General features: G+C 53.6%; 1 protein-coding gene across 2 annotated transcripts in view; it reads left to right on the top strand.

Moving 5' to 3' along the window:
• The window catches only part of LOC132206046 (lipocalin-15-like), a 44500-nt gene that overhangs the window by 14080 nt on the left and 7761 nt on the right, over positions 1-22659 (top strand). For both annotated transcript variants that reach the window (XM_059638337.1, XM_059638336.1), the window contains exon 2: positions 19978-20120. In XM_059638337.1, coding sequence (XP_059494320.1) covers positions 19978-20120 — 143 coding nt within the window. The remainder of the gene's footprint in view (positions 1-19977; positions 20121-22659) is intronic.

Below are 22659 nucleotides of genomic sequence, written 5' to 3' on the forward strand. Positions count from 1 at the left end.
AGTGCCCGCTCCCTCAGCACTGACCCTCCGACAGTGCCCACTCCCTCAGCACTGACCCTCCGACAGTGCCCAATCCGTCAGCATTGACACTCCGACAGTGCCTGCTCCCTCAGCACTGGCCCTCCAACAGTGCCCGTTCCTCAGCACCGACCCTCTGACAGTGCCCGCTCCCTCAGCACTGACCCTCCGACAGAGCCAACTCCCTCAGCACTGACCCTCCGACAGAGCCTGCTCCCTCAGCACTGAACCCCCGACAATGCACGCTCCCTAAGCACTGAGCCTCCGACAGTGCCCACTCCCTCAACACTGACCCTCTGACAGTGCCCGCTCCCTCAGCACTGACCCTCCGACAGTACCCACTCCCTTGGCATTGACCCTCCGACAGTGCCCGCTCACTCAGCACTGACCCTCCGACAGTGACAATCCCTCAGCACTGACACTCCGACAGTGCCCGCTCCCTCAGCACTGACCCTCCGACAGTGCCCGCTCCCTCAGCACTGACCCTCCGACAGTGCCCGCTCCCTCAGCACCGACCCTCCGATAGTGCCCGCTCCCTCACCACTGACCCTCCGACAGTGCCCGCTCCCTCAGCACTGACCCTCCGTCAGTGCCCGCTCCCTTGGCACTGACCCTCCGACAGTGCCCGCTCCCTCAGCACTGACCCTCCGACAGTGCCCACTCCCTCAGCACTGACCCACCGACAGTGCCCACTCCCTCAGCACTGACCCTCCGACAGTGCCCAATCCGTCAGCATTGACACTCCGACAGTGCCTGCTCCCTCAGCACTGACCCTCCGACAGTGCCCGCTCCCTCAGCACCGACCCTCCGATAGTGCCCGCTCCCTCACCACTGGCCCTCCGACAGTGCCCGCTCCCTCAGCACTGACCCTCCGTCAGTGCCCGCTCCCTTGGCACTGACCCTCCGACAGTGCCCGCTCCCTCAGCACTGACCCTCCGACAGTGCCCACTCCCTCAGCACTGACCCTCCGACAGTGCCCACTCCCTCAGCACTGACCCTCCGACAGTGCCCACTCCTTCAGCACTGACCCTCCGACAGAGCCTGCTTCCTCAGCACTGAACCAGCGACAATGCACGCTCCCTAAGCACTGAGCCTCCGACAGTGCCCACTCCCTCAACACTGACCCTCTGACAGTGCCCGCTCCCTAAGCACTGACCCTCCGACAGTACCCACTCCCTTGGCATTGACCCTCCGACAGTGCCCGCTCCCTCAGCACTGACCCTCCGACAATGACAATCCCTCAGCACTGACACTCCGACAGTGCCCGCTCCCTCAGCACTGACCCTCCGACAGTGCCCGCTCCCTCAGCACCGACCCTCCGACAGTGCCCGCTCCCTCACCACTGACCCTCCGACAGTGCCCGCTCCCTCAGCACTGACCCTCCGACAGTGCCTGCTCCCTTGGCACTGACCCTCCGACAGTGCCCGCTCCCTCAGCACTGACCCTCCGACAGTGCCCACTCCCTCAGCACTGACCCTCCGACAGTGCCCACTCCCTCAGCACTGACCCTCCGACAGTGCCCGCTGCCTCAGCACCGACCCTCCGACAGTGCCCGCTCCCTCACCACTGACCCTCTGACAGTGCCCGCTCCCAAAGCACTGACCCTCCGACAGTGCCCAATCCCTCAGCACTGACACTCCGACAGTGCCCGCTCCCGCAGCACTGACACTCCGACAGTGCCCGCTCCCTCAGCACTGACCCTCCAACAGTGCCCGTTCCTCAGCACCGACCCTCTGACAGTGCACGCTCCCTCAGCACTGACACTCCGACAGTGCCCGCTCCCTCAGCACTGACACTCCGACAGTGCCCGCTCCCTCAGCACTGGCCCTCCAACAGTGCCCGTTCCTCAGCACCGACCCTCTGACAGTGCCCGCTCCCTCAGCACTGACCCTCCGACAGAGCCGACTCCCTCAGCACTGACCCTCCGACAGTGCCCACTCCCTCAGCACTGAACCTCCGACAGAGCCCACTCCCTCAGCACTGACCCTCTGACAGTGCCCGCTCCCTCACCACTGACCCTCCGGCGAGCCAACTCCCTCAGCACTGACCCTCCGACAGCGCAGTGCTCCCTCAGCACTGACCTTCCGACAGTGCGGCGCTCTCTCAGCACTGACCCTCTGACAGTGCGGTGCTCCCTCAGCACTGACCCTCCGACAGTGACCACCCCCTCAGCACTGACCCTCCGACGGTGCCCGCTCCTCAGTACTGACCCTCAAACAGTGCCCGCTCCCTCAGCACTGACACTCTGACAGTGCCCGCTCACCAAGCACTGACCGTCCGTCAGTACCCGCTCTCTCGGCACTGACCCTCCGACAGTGCCCGCTCCCTCAGCACTGACCCTCCGACAGTGCCCGCTCCCTCAGCACTGACCCTCCGACAGTGCCCACTCCCTCAGCACTGATCCTCCAACAGTGCCCACTCCCTCAGTACTGACCCTCTGACAGTGCCCGCTCCCTCAGCGCTGACCCTCCGACAGTGTTGTCCCTTGGGTCTCGTTAAATCTTTCCCTTCTCGTCTTAAACCTGTGCTGTGTCGTTTTGACCTCCCCTAACTTTGTAAAATACCCTATCCATGCCCCTCATGATTTTATAAACCTCTGTAAGCTCACCCCTCAGCCTCTGACACTCCAGGGAAAACAGCCCCAGCCTATCCAGCCTCTCCCCGTAGCTCATGCCCTCCAACCCCTGGCAACATCCTTGTAAACCTTTTCTGAACCCTTTCAAGTTTCACAGCATCTTTCCTCATTGTAGTTGCTGAGGAAGGGTCACTGGACCTGAATCGTTAACTCTAATTTCTCACCAGCTGCCAGACCTGCTGAGCTTTTCCGGCAATTTCCATTTATGTTAAATGGGCATTTCTCGGTTTAGCAAGCTGTCGTTGCTGGGGTGTCACAGAGCTCTGAACTGTGGGCTCAGCCATGCCTCATCGACAGGAATGATGAGGCTGACGGGAGTAAGCGTGGTCACCATATTTGTTGTCCACCTGAAGAAGTGAAGGAGAATAGACAGTGGGGAGGGTGCAAACGAACTGTGACGAACATAGATTGGTGAAGTGAGCGGGCAGTACCTGGCTGATGTGGGAAGCTGTGAGGTTGTCCACTTTGGTAAGAATGTAACATGGGAACCTCAAGGATAGGGGCAGGAGTAGGCCATTCAGCCCCTTTGATCTGCAATACCATTCAATACAATCATGGCTGATCATCCAACTCAACTGCCTGCCTCTGCTTCACTCTGTATCCTTTGATCTCTTTAGCTCCAAGGTCTGAAGCACAGAGGGATCTGTGTGTCTTTGTTGATGAGTCACAAATGTTAGAATGCATCCACAGCAAGGGCATTGGGTCGTTCTGTTGGAGTGTGAGAGGGATTGAAATGAAAGGCAGGATGTTAGGCTGCAAATGTAGTGGGCAAATGCTAGTGAGACCTCGTCCAGGATGTTGTGCAGAGCTCTGCTCTCCATACCTTATGAGAATGTACTGAATGCCTTACATGGAATACAGTTTGCGGTTCACTCATCATATTCCAGGGTGGGAGGGTTTATCTTGTGAGCAAACTTCAAACAGCTTAGGCCTGCACTCATTACAGAAGTAGCAGTCACTGCCTAATTGAAGCATACAAGGTTCTGAGAGGGCTGGTCAGGGCCAGTCCTGAGAGGATGTTAGATCAGTTGGCTGGATGACTTATTTGCAATGCAGAGTGACACGAAGAGTTTTGGTTCAGAACCCACCCTGGATGGATGAGGATACTCTGAAGGACCCTCCCCTCACCTGAGCTGTGGTGGCCCTCAGGTTAAACCATGGCCTGGAGTTGAGGCTTAAGGCACAGCCAGCAAAATATGGTCTTTCTCCTGAAATTGGTATTCTTGCAAATTGTCCTGACGATTGCAAGACAGGAAGTTCGACAAAATTAGTCTTTTATCAGCAACATTCAGCTTCTGTTTAAGATAACAAAGTGTGAGGCTGGATGAACACAGCAGGCCCAGCAGCATCTCAGGAGCACAAAAGCTGACATTTCGGGCCTAGACCCTTCATCAGAGAGGGGGATGGGGTGAAGGTTCTGGAATAAATAGGGAGAGAAGGGGAGGCGGACTGAAGATGGAGAGAAAAGAAGATAGTTGAAGAGGAGAGTATAGGTGGGGAGGTATGGAGGGGATAGGTCAGCCCAGGGAAGACAGACAGGTCAACGTGACGGGGTGAGGCTAGTAGGTAGGAAATGGACGTGTAGCTTGGGTGGGAGGAAGGGATGGGTGAGAGGAAGAACAGGTTAGGGAGGCAGAGACAGGCGGGGCTGGTTTTGGGATGCAGTGGGCGGAGGGGAAGAGCTGGGCTGGTTGTGTGGTGCAGTGGGGGGAGGGGACGAACTGGGCTGGTTTTGGGATGCGGTGGGGGGAGGGGAGATTTTGAAGCCGGTGAAGTCCACATTGATACCATTGGGCTGCAGGGTTCCCAAGCGGAATATGAGTTGCTGTTCCTGCAACCTTCGGGTGGCATCATTGTGGCAGTGCAGGAGGCCCATGATGGACATATCGTTTGAGGAATGGGAGGGGGAGTGGAAATGGTTTGCGACTGGGAGATGCAGTTGTTTATTGCGAGCGGAGGTGTTCTGCAAAGCGGTCCCCAAGCCTCCGCTTGGTTTCCCCAATGTAGAGGAAGCCACAACGGGAACAGCGGATACAGTATACCACATTGGCAGATGTGCAAGGCTTCTGATGACTGTTTGTAACATTAGACCAGCTTCTAATTCCAGACTTTTTATTGAAACATGTGTTTGTGCCACAGTGGGTTTTGAAGCCAACAATCAGAAACTTTAAAATAAAGCACAGATTAAAGATATTAAAGAATAAAACAAAGATAAGGCAAAGAACAGCTACTGAAATTTCTCAAATGAAAACAGAAGTTGTTGGAGAAACACAGTAGGTCATCTGTGGTGAGAGAAACAGAGTTAATGTTTCAAGTCCAGTGACCCTTTTTCAGAACTGTTCTCATCAGCACCCCGCTCAACATCTATCTCCCTCTCAGCTTAACGTCAGCAATCCCTTTAGACCATAATACATAGGAGTGGAAGTAAGGCCATTCGATCCATCAAGCCCACTCCACCACTTATTCATGGCTGATGCGCATTTCAACACCACTTACCCCCACTCTCCCTGCAGCCCTTTATTTGCCTCTCAGTTTTTTTTTCTCTCTTTTCGCATATATGCACACATTCTATTCAGTCCTTCACCCCCACTAGGCTCCTGCCCTCACCCCCAATCATAAACATTAATATCACCTTTGCCCACCAGTTCCAGTTCTGACAGAGAGTCTATACTCGAAATGTTGAGTCTGTCTCTCTCTCTCTCTCTCTCCCTATAGATGCTGCCCAGCCCGCTGAGTTTCTCCAATGCTTTCTGTTTTAGTCTCCAGAACATTAGCCTGGGGATAGGATTAATGGGCTGAATAGCCACTTCTGCATTTATTTTTTAATTCATTAATAGGATGAGGTCATCACTGGGTAGGCAACATTTATTGTCCATCTCTAGTTACCCAGAGGGCATTTAAGAGTCAACCACGTTGCTGTGGGTCTGGAGTCACATGTAGGCCAGACCAGGTAAGGATGGCAGTTTCCTTCCCTAAAGGACATTAGTGAACCAGATGGGTTTTCCCCCAACAATCGACAATGGATTCACAGTCATCATTAGACTCTTCATTCTAGATATTTATTGAATTCAAATTCCACCATTTGCCGTGGTGGGATTCGAACCCAGGCCCCAGAGCGTTATCTGGGCCTCTTAACAGTCCAGCAATAATACTACCAGGCCATCGCTTCCTCTCTTCTCCCTATTCCTTGCTCAGTATATTTCAAAGGATTTTATTGCCAAGGAACTACTTCCAAACTGTTGTAAAATAGGAACACAGATATGGTTAGGGTCAGGGTCAGGGTTAGGGTCAGGGTTAGTGTCAGGGTCAGGGTCAGAGTCAGGGTCAGGGTCAGGGGCAGCGTCAGGGTTAGGGTTAGGGTCAGGGTTAGGGTCAGCGTCAGGGTCAGGGTTAGGGTTAGGTTCAGGGTTAGGGTCAGGGTCAGGGACAGGGTCAGGGTTAGGGTCAGATTCAGGGTCAGAGTCAGGGTCAGGGTCAGGGTCAGGGTTAGGGTCAGGGTCAGGGTCAGGGTCAGAGTCAGGGTCAGAGTCAGGGTCAGAGTCGGGGACAGGGTTAGGGTCAGGGTTAGGGTCAGAGTCAAGGTCAGGGTTAGTGTCAGGGTCAGGGTTAGCGTCAAGGGCAGTGCCAGGGTTAGTGTCAGGGTCAGGGATAGAATCAGGGTTAGTGTCAGGGTCAGGGATAGCATCAGATTTAGAGTTAAGGTTAGGGTTAGGGTCAAGGTTAGCGTCAGGGTCAGGGTGAGGGTTAGGATTAGGATTAGAGTTAGGGTCATGGTCGGGGTCAGGTTTAGGGTCAGGATTAGGGTCAGGGTTAGAGTCGGGTCAGGGTTATGGTGTGTAATTCTAGTTTCCATAAATCTCAATGCAGTTAAAACACTGCTTCTTCTTCAGTGGATTAAGGATAATGTTTGGGTCAGATACCTGGCAGAATTCCCAGGATTTTGTTCCAAATAGTCGCATCAATTTTGGGGGTTTTTTAACGGCTAACTTTGGGGTAAAACATGTCCTCAGTTCCGAAATACCACACCTCCAGCAGTGTGGCACGCCCACTGTGCTAGTCTCACGTGGGGAAATTGACTGAAATCTCTACAAACACGTTTTAGTCTTCACTGGTTTTAAAGACAGAAGTTGATAGATTGTTGATTAGGAGGGGGACCCAGGATTATAGGGAAAAGGCAGCAGAATGGGGTTGAGAAACAGAAATCAGTCACAATCAAATGGCAGAGCTGATTCAAAGGCATATTTCTGTTTCTATATCTGACCGTCTTATTCCACCTCTGAGGGAGAAGTGCTATCAACTAACTGCTGGTTAAGCCCTTACCCAGCGTGGGTTCGGCACTGACAGGTCACTCAAACCCTGACTCGGCCTGGAACCAGCCCCTACCCAGGTTCTACTCTCAGGAAAGGCTTACACAAGGAGTAGGTCATTTGGTTCACGACCATCCCATTCAGATGGCCAATGGCTGATCTGGGTGCTGTCTCAGCTCCTTATCAATCTGTACCCATCACTTTAGGGACCCTCATCAATCAAAACTCACTTAAACGTAGCCTGAACTGTATTGGTGGACCCAGTTGCTTTTGGTTGACAAGTATTCCATGGGCTAACAAAGCTTCTCCGACAGAGAAGATTTCTGCTTCTCTCAATTTTAGACCCCACTTTCTCCATCCTTCTTCCACCTGGAAGATGACCCTCCACCTGAGGGAGCAGTTGGAGTGAACTTCCCCCCGAGCTTGGTCCAGAGCAGAGCTTCCCAAAGCTGGGGTTGGGACCTCAGTGGGTCCTCAGCTGAAATGGAGTCACAGAGTCATAGAGATGTACAGCACGGAAACAGGCCCTTCGGTCCAAATCATCCATGCCGACCAGATATCCTAAATGAATCTAGTCACATTTGCCAGCATTTGGCCCATATCTCTCTGAACCTTTCCTATTCACATCCCCACCCAGATGCCTTTTAAATGTTGTAACTGGACCAGCCTCCACCACTTCCCCTGGCAGCTCATTCCATACAATCTCAGGGAAACCTCAGCTCTGAGGCATTAGAGGTAACTGTAGGGATCCGACCGAGTTACAACAGCTTTACACCCTTCAAAACAAACTCCACTCTCACACAGCGCCTTACTCTCACACCGACCCTCATCTTTACACTCCCCCTCACTCTCACACAGACCTCACCCTTACACTCCCCCTCACTCTCACACAGACCCTCACTCTCACACAGCGCCTCACTCTCACACCAACCTTCACCCTTATACTCCCCCTCACCCTCACACAGACCTCACCCTTACATCCCCCCTCACTCACACACAGACCCGTACTCAAACGCTGCCCCTCACTTCACACACAGCCCCTCACTCTCACGCTGACCCTCACTCTCACACAGCCCCTCACTCTCACACAGACCCTTACCAGCGTGCAGAACATCTCACACAGCCCCTCACTCTCAGACAGACCCTTACCCGCGTGCAGAACATCTCACACAGCCCCTCACTCTCACACTGACCTTCACTCTCACACAGACCTCACCCTTACACTCCCCCCCACTCCCACACAGACCCGCACTCACATGCTGACCCTCACTCTCACGCAGACCCGCATTCTCACAGAGACCCTCACTCTTACACTCCCCATCACTCTCATATAGACCCACACTCTGATACAGACCCTCACCCTTACTCGCTACCTCATTCTCACACAGACCCACACTCTCACACAGACCCTAACTCTCATACAGCCCCTCACTCTCACGCAGACCCTCACTCTCACGCAGGCCATCACTCTCACACCAACCCTCACCCTTTACTCCCCCTGACTCTCATACAGACCCTCACTCTCACGCAGACCCTGATCCGCACGCAGAACATCTCACACAGCCCCTCATTTTCACACAGACCCTCACTCTCACACAGACCCTCACTGTCACATAGACCCTCACTCGCATACAGAGCTTCTCACACAGCCTCTCACTCTCACACAGACTCTCACTCTCACACAGACCCTCACATACTAACCCTCACTCTCACACAGACCCTCACTCTCACACAGTCCCTCACTCTCACGCAGACCCACACTCTCACACAGTATCTCACTCTCACGCAGACCCTCACTCTCACACAGTCCCTCTCACACAGCCCCTCACTCTCACACAGACCCTTACCCGCATGCAGAACATCTCACACAGCCCCTCACTCTCACGCTGACCATCACTTTCACACAGACCTCGCCTTTACACTACCGCCCAACTCCCACACAGACCCGCACTCACAAGCTGACACTCACTCTCACGCTGACCCGCACTCTCACACCAACCCTCAGTCTCACACAGACCCTCACTCTTACACTCCCCATCACTCTCATCTCGACCCACACTCTGAAACAGACCCTCACCCTTATCGCTACCTCACTCTCACACAACCCACACTCTCACACAGACCCTCACTCTCACACAGACCCTCACTCTCACGCAGACCCTCACTCTCACGCAGACCCACACTCTCACGCAGACCCACACTCTCACACAGTACCTCACTCTCACGCAGACCATCACTCTCACGCAGACCCTCTCACACAGCCCCTCTCACACAGCCCCTCACTCTCATACAGACCCTCACTCTTACACAGCTCTTCTCTTGTACACAGCCCCTCACTCTCATGCAACACAGACCCTCACTCTCACAGACCCTCATTCTCACATAGACCCTCACTCGCATACAGAGCTTCTCACACAGCCTCTCACTCTCACACAGACTCTCACTCTCACACAGACCCTCACACACTAGCCTTCACTCTCACACAGACCCTCACTCTCACGCAGACCCTCACTCTATTGTTGACCCTCACTCTCACGCAGACCCTCATGATCAAACAGCCCCTCACTCTCACACAATCCCTCACTCTCACACAGCCCCTCACTCTCACGCAGCCCCTCACTCTCACGCTGACCCTCACTCTCACGCAGACCCTCACTCTCACGCAGACCCTCACTCTCACGCTGACCCTCACTGTCGCGCTGACCCTCACTCTCACGCAGACCCTCACTCTCACACAGACCCTCACTCTCACACAGACCCTCACTATCACGCAGACCCTCACTATCAAACATGCCCTCACTCTCACACAATCCCTCACTCTCACACAGCCCCTCACTCTCACGCAGCCCCTCACTCTCACGCTGACCCTCACTCTCACGCAGACCCTCACTCTCACGCAGACCCTCACTCTCACGCTGACCCTCACTGTCGCGCTGACCCTCACTCTCACGCAGACCCTCACTCTCACACAGACCGTCACTCTCACACAGACCCTCACTCTCACACAGACCCTCACTATCACGCAGACCCTCACTATCAAACATGCCCTCACTCTCACACAATCCCTCACTCTCACACAGACCCTCACTCTCACACAGACCCTCACTATCACGCTGACCCTCACTGTCACGCAGACCAACAGTCTCACACAGCACCTCACTCTCACACAGCACCTCACTCTCACACAGTCCCTCACTCTCACGCAGACCCTCACTCTCACGCAGACCCTCACGCTCACACAGACCCTCACTCTCACGCAGACCCTCACAATCACGCTGACCCTCACTCTCACGCAGACCCTCAATCTCACACAGCCCCTCACTCTCACACAGCCTCTCACTCTCACACTGACCCTCACTCTCCCACAGACCCTCACTCTCAAATAGCCCCTCACTCTCACAGAGACCCTCACTCTCACACAGACCCGCACTCTCACGCAGACCCTCACTCCCACGCAGACCCTCACTATCACGCTGACTCTCACTGTCACGCAGACCCTCACTCTCACATAGCCCCTCACTCTCACACAATCCCTCACTCTCACACAGTCCCTCACTCTCACGCAGGCCCTCACTCTCACATAGACCCTTACTCTCACATAATCCCTCACTCTCACGCAGCCCCTCACTCTCACGCAGACCCTCACTCTCACGCAGACCCTCACTCTCACGCAGACCCTCACTATCACACACCCCCTCACTCTCAAATAATCCCGCATTCTCACACAGCCCCTCACTCTCACGCTGACCCTCACTCTCACACAGCCCCTCACTCTCACGCAGATCCTCACTATCACACAGCCCCTCACTCTCACACAATCCCTCACTCTCACATAGCCCCTCACTCTCACATCGCCCCTCACTCTCACATAGCCCCTCACTCTCACACAGACCCTCACTCTCACACAGACCCTCACTCTCACGCAGACCCTCACTCTCACGCAGACCCTCACTCGCATACAGAGCTTCTCACACAGCCTCTCACTCTCACACAGACTCTCACTCTCACACAGACCCTCACACACTAGCCTTCACTCTCACACAGACCCTCACTCTCACGCAGACCCTCACTCTATTGTTGACCCTCACTCTCACGCAGACCCTCATGATCAAACAATCCCTCACTCTCACACAATCCCTCACTCTCACATAGCCCCTCACTCTCATGCAGACCCTCACTCTCATACAGACCCTCACTATCACACACCCCCTCACTCTCAAATAATCCCGCATTCTCACACAGCCCCTCACTCTCACGCAGACCCTCACTATCACACAGCCCCTCATTCTCACACAATCCCTCACTCTCACATAGCCCCTCACTCTCACATAGCCCCTCACTCTCACATAGCCCCTCACTCTCACACAGCCCCTCACTCTCACACAGACCCTCACTCTCACACAGACCCTCACTCTCACACAATCCCTCACTCTCACACAGCCCCTCACTCTCACGCAGACCCTCACTCTCACACAGACCCTTACTCTGACACAATCCCTCACACTCACGCAGACCCTCATTCTCACGCAGATCCTCACTCTCACATAGCCCATCACTCTCACATAGCCCCTCACTCTCACACAGCACCTCACTCTCACACAGCACCTCACTCTCACAAATCACCACACTCTCACACAATCCCTCACTCTCACACAGCCCCTCACTCTCACACAGCCCCTCACTCTCACACAGCCCCTCACTGTCACACAGACCCTCACTCTCACGCAGACCCTCACGCTGACGCAGACCCTCACTCTCACGCAGACCCTTACTCTCACACAATCCCTCACTCTCACGCAGACCCTCACTCTCACGCAGACCCTCACTATCACACAGCCCCTCACTCTCACACAATCCCTCACTCTCACACAGCCCATCACTCTCACGCAGCCCCTCACTCTCACGCAGACCCTCACTGTCGCGCTGACCCTCACTCTCACGCAGACCCTCACTCTCACGCAGACCCTCACTCTCACACAGCCCCTCACTCTCACACAATCCCTCACTCGCACACAGTCCCTCACTCTCACACAGACCCTCACTCTCACACAGACCCTCACTCTCACATAGCCCATCACTCTCACATAGCCCCTCACTCTCACACAGCCCCTCACTCTCACACAGACCCTCACTCTCACACAGACCCTCAATCTCACTCAGACCCTCACTCTCACGCAGACCCTCACTCTCACGCAGACCCTCACTCTCACACAGACCCTCAGTCTCACGCAGACCCTCACTCTCACGCAGACCCTCACTCTCACGCAATCCCTCACTCTCACACAGCCCCTCACTCTCACGCAGACCCTCACTCTCACACAGACCCTCAGTCTCACGCAGACCCTCACTCTCACGCAGACCCTCACTCTCACGCAATCCCTCACTCTCACGCAATCCCTCACTCTCACACAGCCCCTCACTCTCACGCAGACCCTCACTCTCACACAGACCCTTACTCACACACAATCCCTCACTCTCATGCAGACCCTCACTCTCACGCAGACCCTCACTATCACACAGCCCCTCACTCTCACACAATCCCTCACTCTCACACAGCCCCTCACTCTCACGCAGACCCTCGCTGTCACGCTGACCCTCACTCTCACACAGACCCTCACTCTCACGCAGACCCTCACTCTCACACAATACCTCACTCTCACACAGCCCCTCACTCTCATGCTGACCCTCACTCTCACCCAGCCCCTCACTCTCACGCAGACCCTCACTATCACACAGCCCCTCACTCTCACACAATCCCTCACTCTCACGCAGACCCTCACTCTCACGCAGACCCTCACTCTATTGTTGACCCTCACTCTCACGCAGACCCTCACTATCAAACAATCCCTCACTCTCACACAATCCCTCACTCTCACATAGCCCCTCTCTCTCACATAGCCCCTCACTCTCATATAGCCCCACACTCTCACGCAGACCCTCACTCTCATACAGACCCTCACTCTCACACAGACCCTTACCTGCATGCAGAACATCTCACACAGATACTCGCTCTCATGCTGACCCTCACTCTCACACAGACCCTCACTATCACACAGCCCCTCACTCTCACACAATCCCTCATTCTCACACAGCCCCTCACTCTCACGCAGACCCTCACTGTCATGCAGACCCTCACTCTCACACAGCCCCTCACTGTCACGCTGACCCTCACTCTCATGCAGACCCTCACTCTCACACAGCCCCTCAATCTCACACAATCCCTCACTCTCACACAGTCCCTCACTCTCACACAGAACCTCACTCTCACACAGACCCTCACTCTCACATAGCCCATCACTCGCACATAGCCCCTCACTCTCACACAGCACCTCACTCTCACACAGCACCTCACTCTCACACAGACCCTCACTATCACACAGCCCCTCACTCTCACACAATCCCTCACTCTCACACAGCCCCTCACTCTCATGCTGACCCTCACTCTCACCCAGCCCCTCACTCTCACGCAGACCCTCACTATCACACAGCCCCTCACTCTCACACAATCCCTCACTCTCACGCAGACCCTCACTCTCACGCAGACCCTCACTCTCACACAATCCCTCACTCTCACACAGACCCTCACTCTCACACAGCACCTCACTCTCACAGAGACCCTCACTCTCACACAGCCCCTCACTCTCACGCAGACCCTCACTGTCGCGCTGACCCTCACTCTCACGCAGACCCTCACTCTCACAGAGACCCTCACTCTCACACAGCCCCTCACTCTCACACAATCCCTCACTCTCACGCAGACCCTCACTCTCACACAGACCCTCACTCTCACACAGACACTCACTCTCACATAGCCCATCACTCTCACATAGCCCCTCACTCTCACACAGCACCTCACTCTCACACAGCCCCTCACTCTCACGCAGACCCTCACTGTCATGCAGACCCTCACTCTCACACAGCCCCTCACTGTCACGCAGACCCTCACTGTCACGCTGACCCTCACTCTCATGCAGACCCTCACTCTCACGCAGACCCTCACTCTCACACAATCCCTCACTCTCACACAGCCCCTCACTCTCATGCTGACCCTCACTCTCACCCAGCCCCTCACTCTCACGCAGACCCTCACTATCACACAGCCCCTCACTCTCACACAATCCCTCACTCTCACGCAGACCCTCACTCTCACGCAGACCCTCACTCTCACACAATCCCTCACTCTCACACAGACCCTCACTCTCACACAGCACCTCACTCTCACAGAGACCCTCACTCTCACACAGCCCCTCACTCTCACGCTGACCCTCACTGTCGTGCTGACCCTCACTCTCACACAGACTCTCACTCTCACAGAGACCCTTACTCTCACACAGCCCCTCACTCTCACACAATCCCTCACTCTCACGCAGACCCTCACTCTCACACAGACCCTCACTCTCACACAGACCCTCACTCTCACATAGCCCATCACTCTCACACAGCACCTCACTCTCACACAGCCCCTCACTCTCACACAGACCCTCACTCTCACGCAGACCCTCACTCTCACACAGCACCTCACTCTCACACAGACCCTCACTATCACACAGCCCCTCACTCTCACACAATCCCTCACTCTCACACAGCCCCTCACTCTCATGCTGACCCTCACTCTCACCCAGCCCCTCACTCTCACGCAGACCCTCACTATCACACAGCCCCTCACTCTCACACAATCCCTCACTCTCACGCAGACCCTCACTCTCACGCAGACCCTCACTCTCACACAATCCCTCACTCTCACACAGACCCTCACTCTCACACAGCACCTCACTCTCACAGAGACCCTCACTCTCACACAGCCCCTCACTCTCACGCTGACCCTCACTGTCGTGCTGACCCTCACTCTCACGCAGACTCTCACTCTCACAGAGACCCTTACTCTCACACAGCCCCTCACTCTCACACAATCCCTCACTCTCACGCAGACCCTCACTCTCACACAGACCCTCACTCTCACACAGACCCTCACTCTCACATAGCCCATCACTCTCACACAGCACCTCACTCTCACACAGCCCCTCACTCTCACACAGACCCTCACTCTCACGCAGACCCTCACTCTCACACAGACCCTCACTCTCACGCAGACCCTCACTCTCACGCAATCCCTCACTCTCTCACAGCCCTTCACTCTCACGCAGACCCTCACTCTCACACAGACCCTTACTCTCACACAATCCCTCACTCTCATGCAGACCCTCACTCTCACGCAGTCCCTCACTATCACACAGCCCCTCACTCTCATACAGACCCTCACTCTCACGCAGACCCTCACTCTCACACAATCCCTCACTCTCACACAGCCCCTCACTCTCACGCTGACCCTCACTCTCACACAGACCCTCACTCTCACGCAGACCCTCAGTCTCACATAGCCCCTCACTCTCACATAGCCCCTCGCTCTCTCGGTTCTCACTGAGCAATCACTATGAGCTTCCAGCCTGCATAAATGGGTCAGATTGGGAAAGGTTCTGGAATCCGCCGTCCCTGTCACTTCAGGCGCTCTGCTTGTTTCCACCAGCAGGTGGTGCCAGCAGATTATAAATGTTGTATTGCTCATGTGTGACTTTGTTAGACTCCCAACCCATCCCCAAAGCCCGCTGCATTTTCCTCTGTGGTGAACACGGTGAGAATTGTTAATGCCCCTCTCACCCACACGTGGATCAGGCCCAATCAGTGTCAGGAACAGCCTCTGTAAAGTGTCCTCCAAATGAAGCAAGAGGGGCTATGTCATTCAGTGAATGGCTAGTTCAGGGCATGGAACGTACTGCCTGGAAATGTGGTGGAGGCAGGTTCAGCTGGGACATTCGAGATGGGCACTGGATGGCTATTTGGATAGCAACCACAAGCAGGGGGTATGGAGAAATACCAGCAGATTGGCACAGGATAGTAAGAGCCACAATGGGCCAAATGGCCTCTACTTCGGCCCCAACAATCCCATGATTTTTTTCTTGGAGATTGTTTACTTTTTAATTCATTCACAGGACATGGGTATCACTGGCTGGCCAGTATTTATTGCCGGTCCCTAGTTGCCCCTTGAAGGTGAGCTGCCCTGTTGAACCGTGTGCGGCCTGCGGGCTGACCCACAATGTCCCCTTAGGGAGGGAATTCCAGGATTTTGACCCAGCGACACTGAAGGGAACGGTGATAGATTTCCAAGCCAGGATGGGGAGTGCCTCGGAGGGGAACATGAAGAACGTGGTAACTGATGCTGGGAATGAAAGAGTTTCGGGAGTAAGCCTGACTTTCCCAGGATGCTAGTGTGATTCCCTGACGCAGGCTCTCGAAATATTGAAGAAGTTTTATTCAGACAGAGAGAACCCTCTCTCTCTCTCTCTTTCTCTATCTCTCTCTCTCTCTCTCTCTCTCTCTCTGGGTGGCTGAATCAGGGACAGGGCGATATATTTGTAAAATCAAAAGTGGGCCATTGAAGAGCAAAGTCAGAAAGTGTGTCCTCACACAAAGGCAAACCATACAGTATCACAAGACAATTGCATCACCAAAGGAGGACATTGAGCCCATTATGTTTATGCTAGCCCTCTGGCCTGGAAAGCAGCTAACTCCATGCCCCACCCCTTCCCAGCAAACTCTAATTTGAACCTACCTAAAAAGTGCTGTCATTCCAGTCCTAACCACTCAATCCATGGACATCTTTCTCAACATATCACCTGCTGTTTCTTCCTCCAATTGCCTTCACTTCTCTCCTCTGACTCCTGACCCTTCTTCACATGGGAAGGGCTTCTCCCTGAGCCCAGATGCGTGACACCTCCATCAGTTCGTTCCCCAGCCCAGCCCAGCAGTCTGCAAGCACTGAGGATCTCAATGAGCCTCCAACAATGAGATCGCTCAACGATTTTGTTGAGCGAGGGACAAGAATGGATGGATGGAATTGAGAGTTCCAATCTGCCATGGTCTGAGTGAAAGGTGGAACAGACTCAATGGGCCGAGTGGCCCTCTTCTGTTCTTAGGGTCCGTGGCGAATTATTTGACGGCGAGTTCCTTCCAAGCTCAGTCCAAATCCTGCCCCCGCCCAATCTCTACAAACACACGTGGATTAGTAAATGGAGAGTTCTGTTGGAACTAGGCCCAAAGCCTTGCCTGGTTCCAGTCGGTAAGTGCCTCATGTCCCACATTTACTCCTAACTCCCCCACTGTGTGGTGGCCGCTCAACTCAGGACAAATCAGGGCGGACAATAAATAAATAACATTTTCTGAAGAAGGGTCCAGACCCGAAACATCAGCTTTCTTGCTCCTCTGATGCTGCCCAGCCTGCTGCGTTCATCCCACTCTGCAGCTTTTCGTCTCGGACAATAAATATAACTCCTCTGTTCCGAGAGTGGGCATTTTGGTTCTTTTGCCCCTTCTCCACTTGGCCCCTAGGCACATGCTAACCCCCAGATAATAAAATGTGAGGCTGGATGAACACAGCAGGCCAAGCAGCATCTCAGGAGCACAAAAGCTGACGTTTCGGGCCTAGACCCTTCATCAGAGAGGGGGATGGGGGGAGGGAACTGGAATAAATAGGGAGAGAGGGGGAGGCGGACCGAAGATGGAGAGTAAAGAAGATAGGTGGAGAGGGTGTAGGTGGGGAGGTAGGGAGGGGATAGGTCAGTCCAGGGAAGACGGACAGGTCAAGGAGGTGGGATGAGGTTAGTAGGTAGCTGGGGGTGCGGCTTGGGGTGGGAGGAAGGGATGGGTGAGAGGAAGAACCGGTTAGGGAGGCAGAGACAGGTTGGACTGGTTTTGGGATGCAGTGGGTTGGGGGGAAGAGCTGGGCTGGTTGTGTGGTGCAGTGGGGGGAGGGGACAAACTGGGCTGGTTTCAGGATGCGGTGGGGGAAGGGGAGATTTTGAAACTGGTGAAGTCCACATTGATACCATTAGGCTGCAGGGTTCCCAGGCGGAATATGAGTTGCTGTTCCTGCAACCTTCGGGTGGCATCATTGTGGCAGTGCAGGAGGCCCATGATGGACATGTCATCAAGAGAATGGGAGGGGGAGTGGAAATGGTTTGCGACTGGGAGGTGCAGTTGTTTGTTACGAACTGAGCGGAGGTGTTCTGCAAAGCGGTCCCCAAGCCTCCGCTTGGTTTCCCCAATGTAGAGGAAGCCGCACCGGGTACAGTGGATGCAGTATACCACATTGGCAGATGTGCAGGTGAACCTCTGCTTAATGTGGAATGTCATCTTGGGGCCTGGGATGGGGGTGAGGGAGGAGGTGTGGGGACAAGTGTAGCATTTCCTGCGGTTGCAGGGGAAGGTGCCGGGTGTGGTGGGGTTGGAGGGCAGTGTGGAGCGAACAAGGGAGTCACGGAGAGAGTGGTCTCGCCGGAAAGCAGACAGGGGAGGGGATGGAAAAATGTCTTGGGTGGTGGGGTCGGATTGTAAATGGCGGAAGTGTCGGAGGATAATGCGTTGTATCCGGAGGTTGGTAGGGTGGTGTGTGAGAACGAGGGGGATCCTCTTGGGGCGGTTGTGGCGGGGGCGGGGTGTGAGGGATGTGTCGCGGGAGATGCGGGAGACGCGGTCAAGGGCGTTCTCAATCACCGTGGGGGGAAAGTTGCGGTCCTTAAAGAACTTGGACATCTGGGATGTGCGGGAGTGGAATGTCTTATCGTGGGAGCAGATGCGGCGGAGGCGGAGGAATTGGGAATAGGGGAACCCCCACCTCGGTTCAGTGAACCTTCCTGTGATGTGTGACTCAGTGCCATGTCACATGGAGTATTTAACAGTATGAGCTGTGGGGTGGGCAGTAAATGATACGAGCCCTGCTCCCACAGCGCTACCCGAGCAAATATTATGCCATTGTCCAATCACAGAGGATGGGAATCACTGACTGAGCTATCAGGTGTCGCTTGTCCCAAAGTGTGCCACGTGGGAGGATATTGAGGTGAAAACCTCACAATTCCTAAAAAATACTTGGATGAGTATGTGCGATTGCAGATTATCCAAGGTCTAGTGCTGTAAAGTGTAGATTTAGGGCAGTTTTGGCAGTATGTCTCAATGGGCCGAAAGGCTTCTTCTATACTGTGTGATTCTATCGCTCGAACTCTATGATTCTAAGAACAATAAAACTCCTCCATCCCCACCTTAACAATATTCAAAGGCTCCCTTCGGGAAGAGAGTTCCAAAGTTGGGAGAAATATTTTACACCATCTCCATCTCTGAGGGGCAATCTTGTATTTTTAAATGGTGGCTCCTAATTCTAGATTCTCTCACAAAAGGAATCATTACCTCCACCCTCCCCCGCACCCCCCCCCCCCCCCACCCACCCACTGCCGTGCCCATGTACTGGTGTACAAGCCACCTCCCACTCTCCTAAATGCCAATGGGTATAAGCCGCATCTCTCCAACCTCTCCTCATTACACATTCAGCCCATTCATGTTTCAGGCTAGGTACACTATCTCTGACCCACTTCCGAATGCATTTATATTCTGCCTCAAGCAAGGATACCAATGTAGTTCCTGGGTATTCTCAGTGGGGCCTCACCTATGTCCTGTAGGGCAGGGACAGAACTGCGACAGATAATGTGTCTGGCAACAGGTCAGAAGATTGTAAATGCAGCTCCCACCTGGCTCTAGTGAATCCTGTAACCTCTGGGTGACTTGGTGGCTCAGCGGTCAGCGCTGCTGCCTCGTAGCACCAGGGTCGTGGGTTCGATTCCAGCCTCAGGTGACCCTCTCTGTAGAGTTTGCACGTTCTCCCTGTGAGGGTGTGTGTTACCTCCCACAGTCTAATAGATGTGTGAATTGGCTGTGCTAACTTACACCTCGTGTTCAGGGGTGTGTGAATTAGGCATGGGAAAGGTGGGCTTGTTGGGTAGGGGTGCGGGATCCTCTTCTTTGGAGGGTGGATGCGACGGGCTGAATGGCCTACTTCTACCAAGTGGGGATTCTGCGACCTTTCCTCGCTTGTTTTTGATTCCTCTCACGACCTGTGCAACACGACCCATGTGTTAATGAAGAGAAACGTCAAGCTGTATAACACTATCTCCTAACCTCCTTCTTTGCTGACAGTTCAATGGAAAGTGGTACCTTCAACGCTGGACAACACAGTACGAGCCATACCGCAATGAATTCAGCCAGTTGGACACTGCCTTCCTCATAATCAGCCCTGTCGTCCAAATGAACAAAACATTGATCAAGGCCTACATGAGAATGTAAGTCTGACTCACCATTTTATAGTTCACTCCCTCAGCAGATCCAGGGAGGGTGCGATGTTTTATTGCTGTCAGGGTGACTGAGTTCTAAGAGTCAGCAGGGACTGGAGGAGGCTATTACACCCATCTAGCAATGCTAAGAAACAAGGAGTAGGCCACTTGGCTCTTCAAAGCCTGCTCTGCCATTCAGTGTGATCAACCTTCAGCGTATGAGTGAACCAGCTGGAGATAACAAGGTGTGGAGCTGGAGGAACACAGCAGGCCAGGCAGCATCACAGGAGCAGGAAGGCTGACGTTTCAGGTCAGGAACCTTCTTCCAAAACCCAACCCGAAGCTTTCCTGCTCCTCTGATGCTGCCTGGCCTGCTGCGTTCCTCCAGCTCCACACCTTGTTATCTCAGACTCCAGCATCGGCAGTTCTTACTCTCTCAGTGAACCAGATGTGTTTCTACAACAGCACAAGCTGGTCTCATGGTTCAAACTCTAAGTCCAGCCCTTGATTCCAGATTTACAACTCTGACTTCCATCAGGAGCTGAGCTGGGGTTTGAACCTATGACCCCAGAGGGAGAGCCTGAATAACTGGCCCAGTGATGTTACCAGAATGCCATGTGTATGAAACATTTATAGAAGGGTTCCCGTCAGGTGGAAAGATGAATTCAGAGAATTCCGAGCCACATTGTGTGAACACAACAAATGGTCTCCCCAGCAGAATTGCACAGAGCAGAGAGAGGCCTTTCAGCCCCTTCAGGCCTTGTGCCAGCTCTTCGCTCAGACTATTCTAAGTTGTTCCCACCTCCATGTCCCTCCCTACATTCCTGTTTCTCCTCCATCTGGTGACTGAGCCTCCCACCAGCGAGAGCAGTCCTTCCTTATCTGGAACATTCTCAATTCTCCTACTCAACGTCCCCTCAAACCCCCTCTGCTTGAAAGCCAAGAACCAGAAAAAAGGGGTTCTGTCTTTCTGAGGTTGCGGAGTATTCAATGGTAATATTGTGAGCAGTTTTGGGCCTAGTATCTAAGGAAGGATGTGCTGGCCTTGCAGAAGGGACCAGAGGTGGGTCACAAGGATGATCCCGGGAATGAAGGGCTTGTCATGTGAGGAGCAGTTGAGGATTCTGGGTCTGTATTCGATGGAGTTTAGAAGGATGGTCGGAAGATCTGATTGAAACTTACCAAATACTGAGAAGCCTGTGCACAGTGGAAATGGAGAAGATGCTTCCACTAGTAGGAGAGACTAGAACTTGAGGGCACAGTCTCAGAGTGAAGGGAGGACCGTTCAGAACTGAGGCGAGGAGGAATGTCTTCAGCCAGAGGGCGGTGAATCTGTGGGACTCAATGCTGCAGAGGCCTGTGGAGACCAAGTCATTGAGTGTGTTTTAGACAGAAGTAGGTTGGTTCTTGATTAACCAGGGGATCAGAGCCTATGGTGAGAAGGCAGGAGAATGAGGTTGAGAAACATATCAGCTACGCTTGAATGGCGGAGAAGGCTCGGTGGGCCGAATGGCTTAATTCCCCTCCTGTATCTCATGGTCTGATAAAGCAGTGCGAGTTTGAGAATTCTTGTTTATTGAAAGACTGCTGCCTATCAGAATGTGAGCTAAAACCCCCAATGAAAGGAGTTTGTGTTGAACCTTTAAAAGCACAGGTTTGGCCTCAACTGTGTCCAGTTCTTAGCATTGGCCTTTAGAAAGGATGTAAACACACAAGAGATGGTGCAGGAAAGGTTCATGAGAATGGTACCGTGCACCTTCATTACTGCACAGAGTGGGGTGTTTATGCTGGAGAAGGTATTGTGTGCAGGTTTGAGCGAGGCGTTCAAAACGCTGAGGAGACGGGGAGAAATCTTCCCGGTGACAGGACGCCGAGAGCCAGAGGGTACAGATTGCAAAGGAAGCAGTAGTGACCTGAAGAGCTACAGCACAGAGGGATTTGGAAGTCTGTGAATCACACAAAGAGTGAGAATCCAAGTACAGCAAGGAATAGGGAAGGCAGGTGGACCGTTGGCCCTAATTTCATAAAGAATGGAGCATTAGAGTGGGGAAGTTTTGTTAAAACTAGACAAGGTACAGCTGGAATACTGTGAACAGTTTTGGTCCTTTATCTAAAGGTAAGATAGACTGGAGAAAGTTCACGAGGCTGAGTGTAGATACGGAGGGACTGCCTCATGGTGGGAGGTGAAGTAGATTAGGGCTTTGTGAGTTGGAATATAGAAGACTGAGAGGAAACCTTATTGATATAAATCTGATCATAGGGTGCCGAGACAGGGCAGAACGGGATTTCCCCTTGCGGTAAAGTCTGGGATCAGGCAATAATTGTCTCAGAATAAAGGGTAGCACTTTTAAGAGATGAGGTGGAATTTCTTCTCTCAGAGGGGAGTGAATCTGTGGAATTCTTTACCACGGAGGGCTGTTGAGATTGGGTCTTTAAGTATATTCAAGGTTGAGAGAGAGAGAGACAGATTTTTAATCAGTGAAGGAATCAGGAAAAGTCAGGAAATTGGAGTTGAGGATGATCAAAGTGACCACAATTCCACTGAAGG

The sequence above is a fragment of the Stegostoma tigrinum genome, chromosome 29 (genome assembly GCF_030684315.1).
Source record: "Stegostoma tigrinum isolate sSteTig4 chromosome 29, sSteTig4.hap1, whole genome shotgun sequence".
Taxonomy (NCBI): domain Eukaryota; kingdom Metazoa; phylum Chordata; class Chondrichthyes; order Orectolobiformes; family Stegostomatidae; genus Stegostoma; species Stegostoma tigrinum.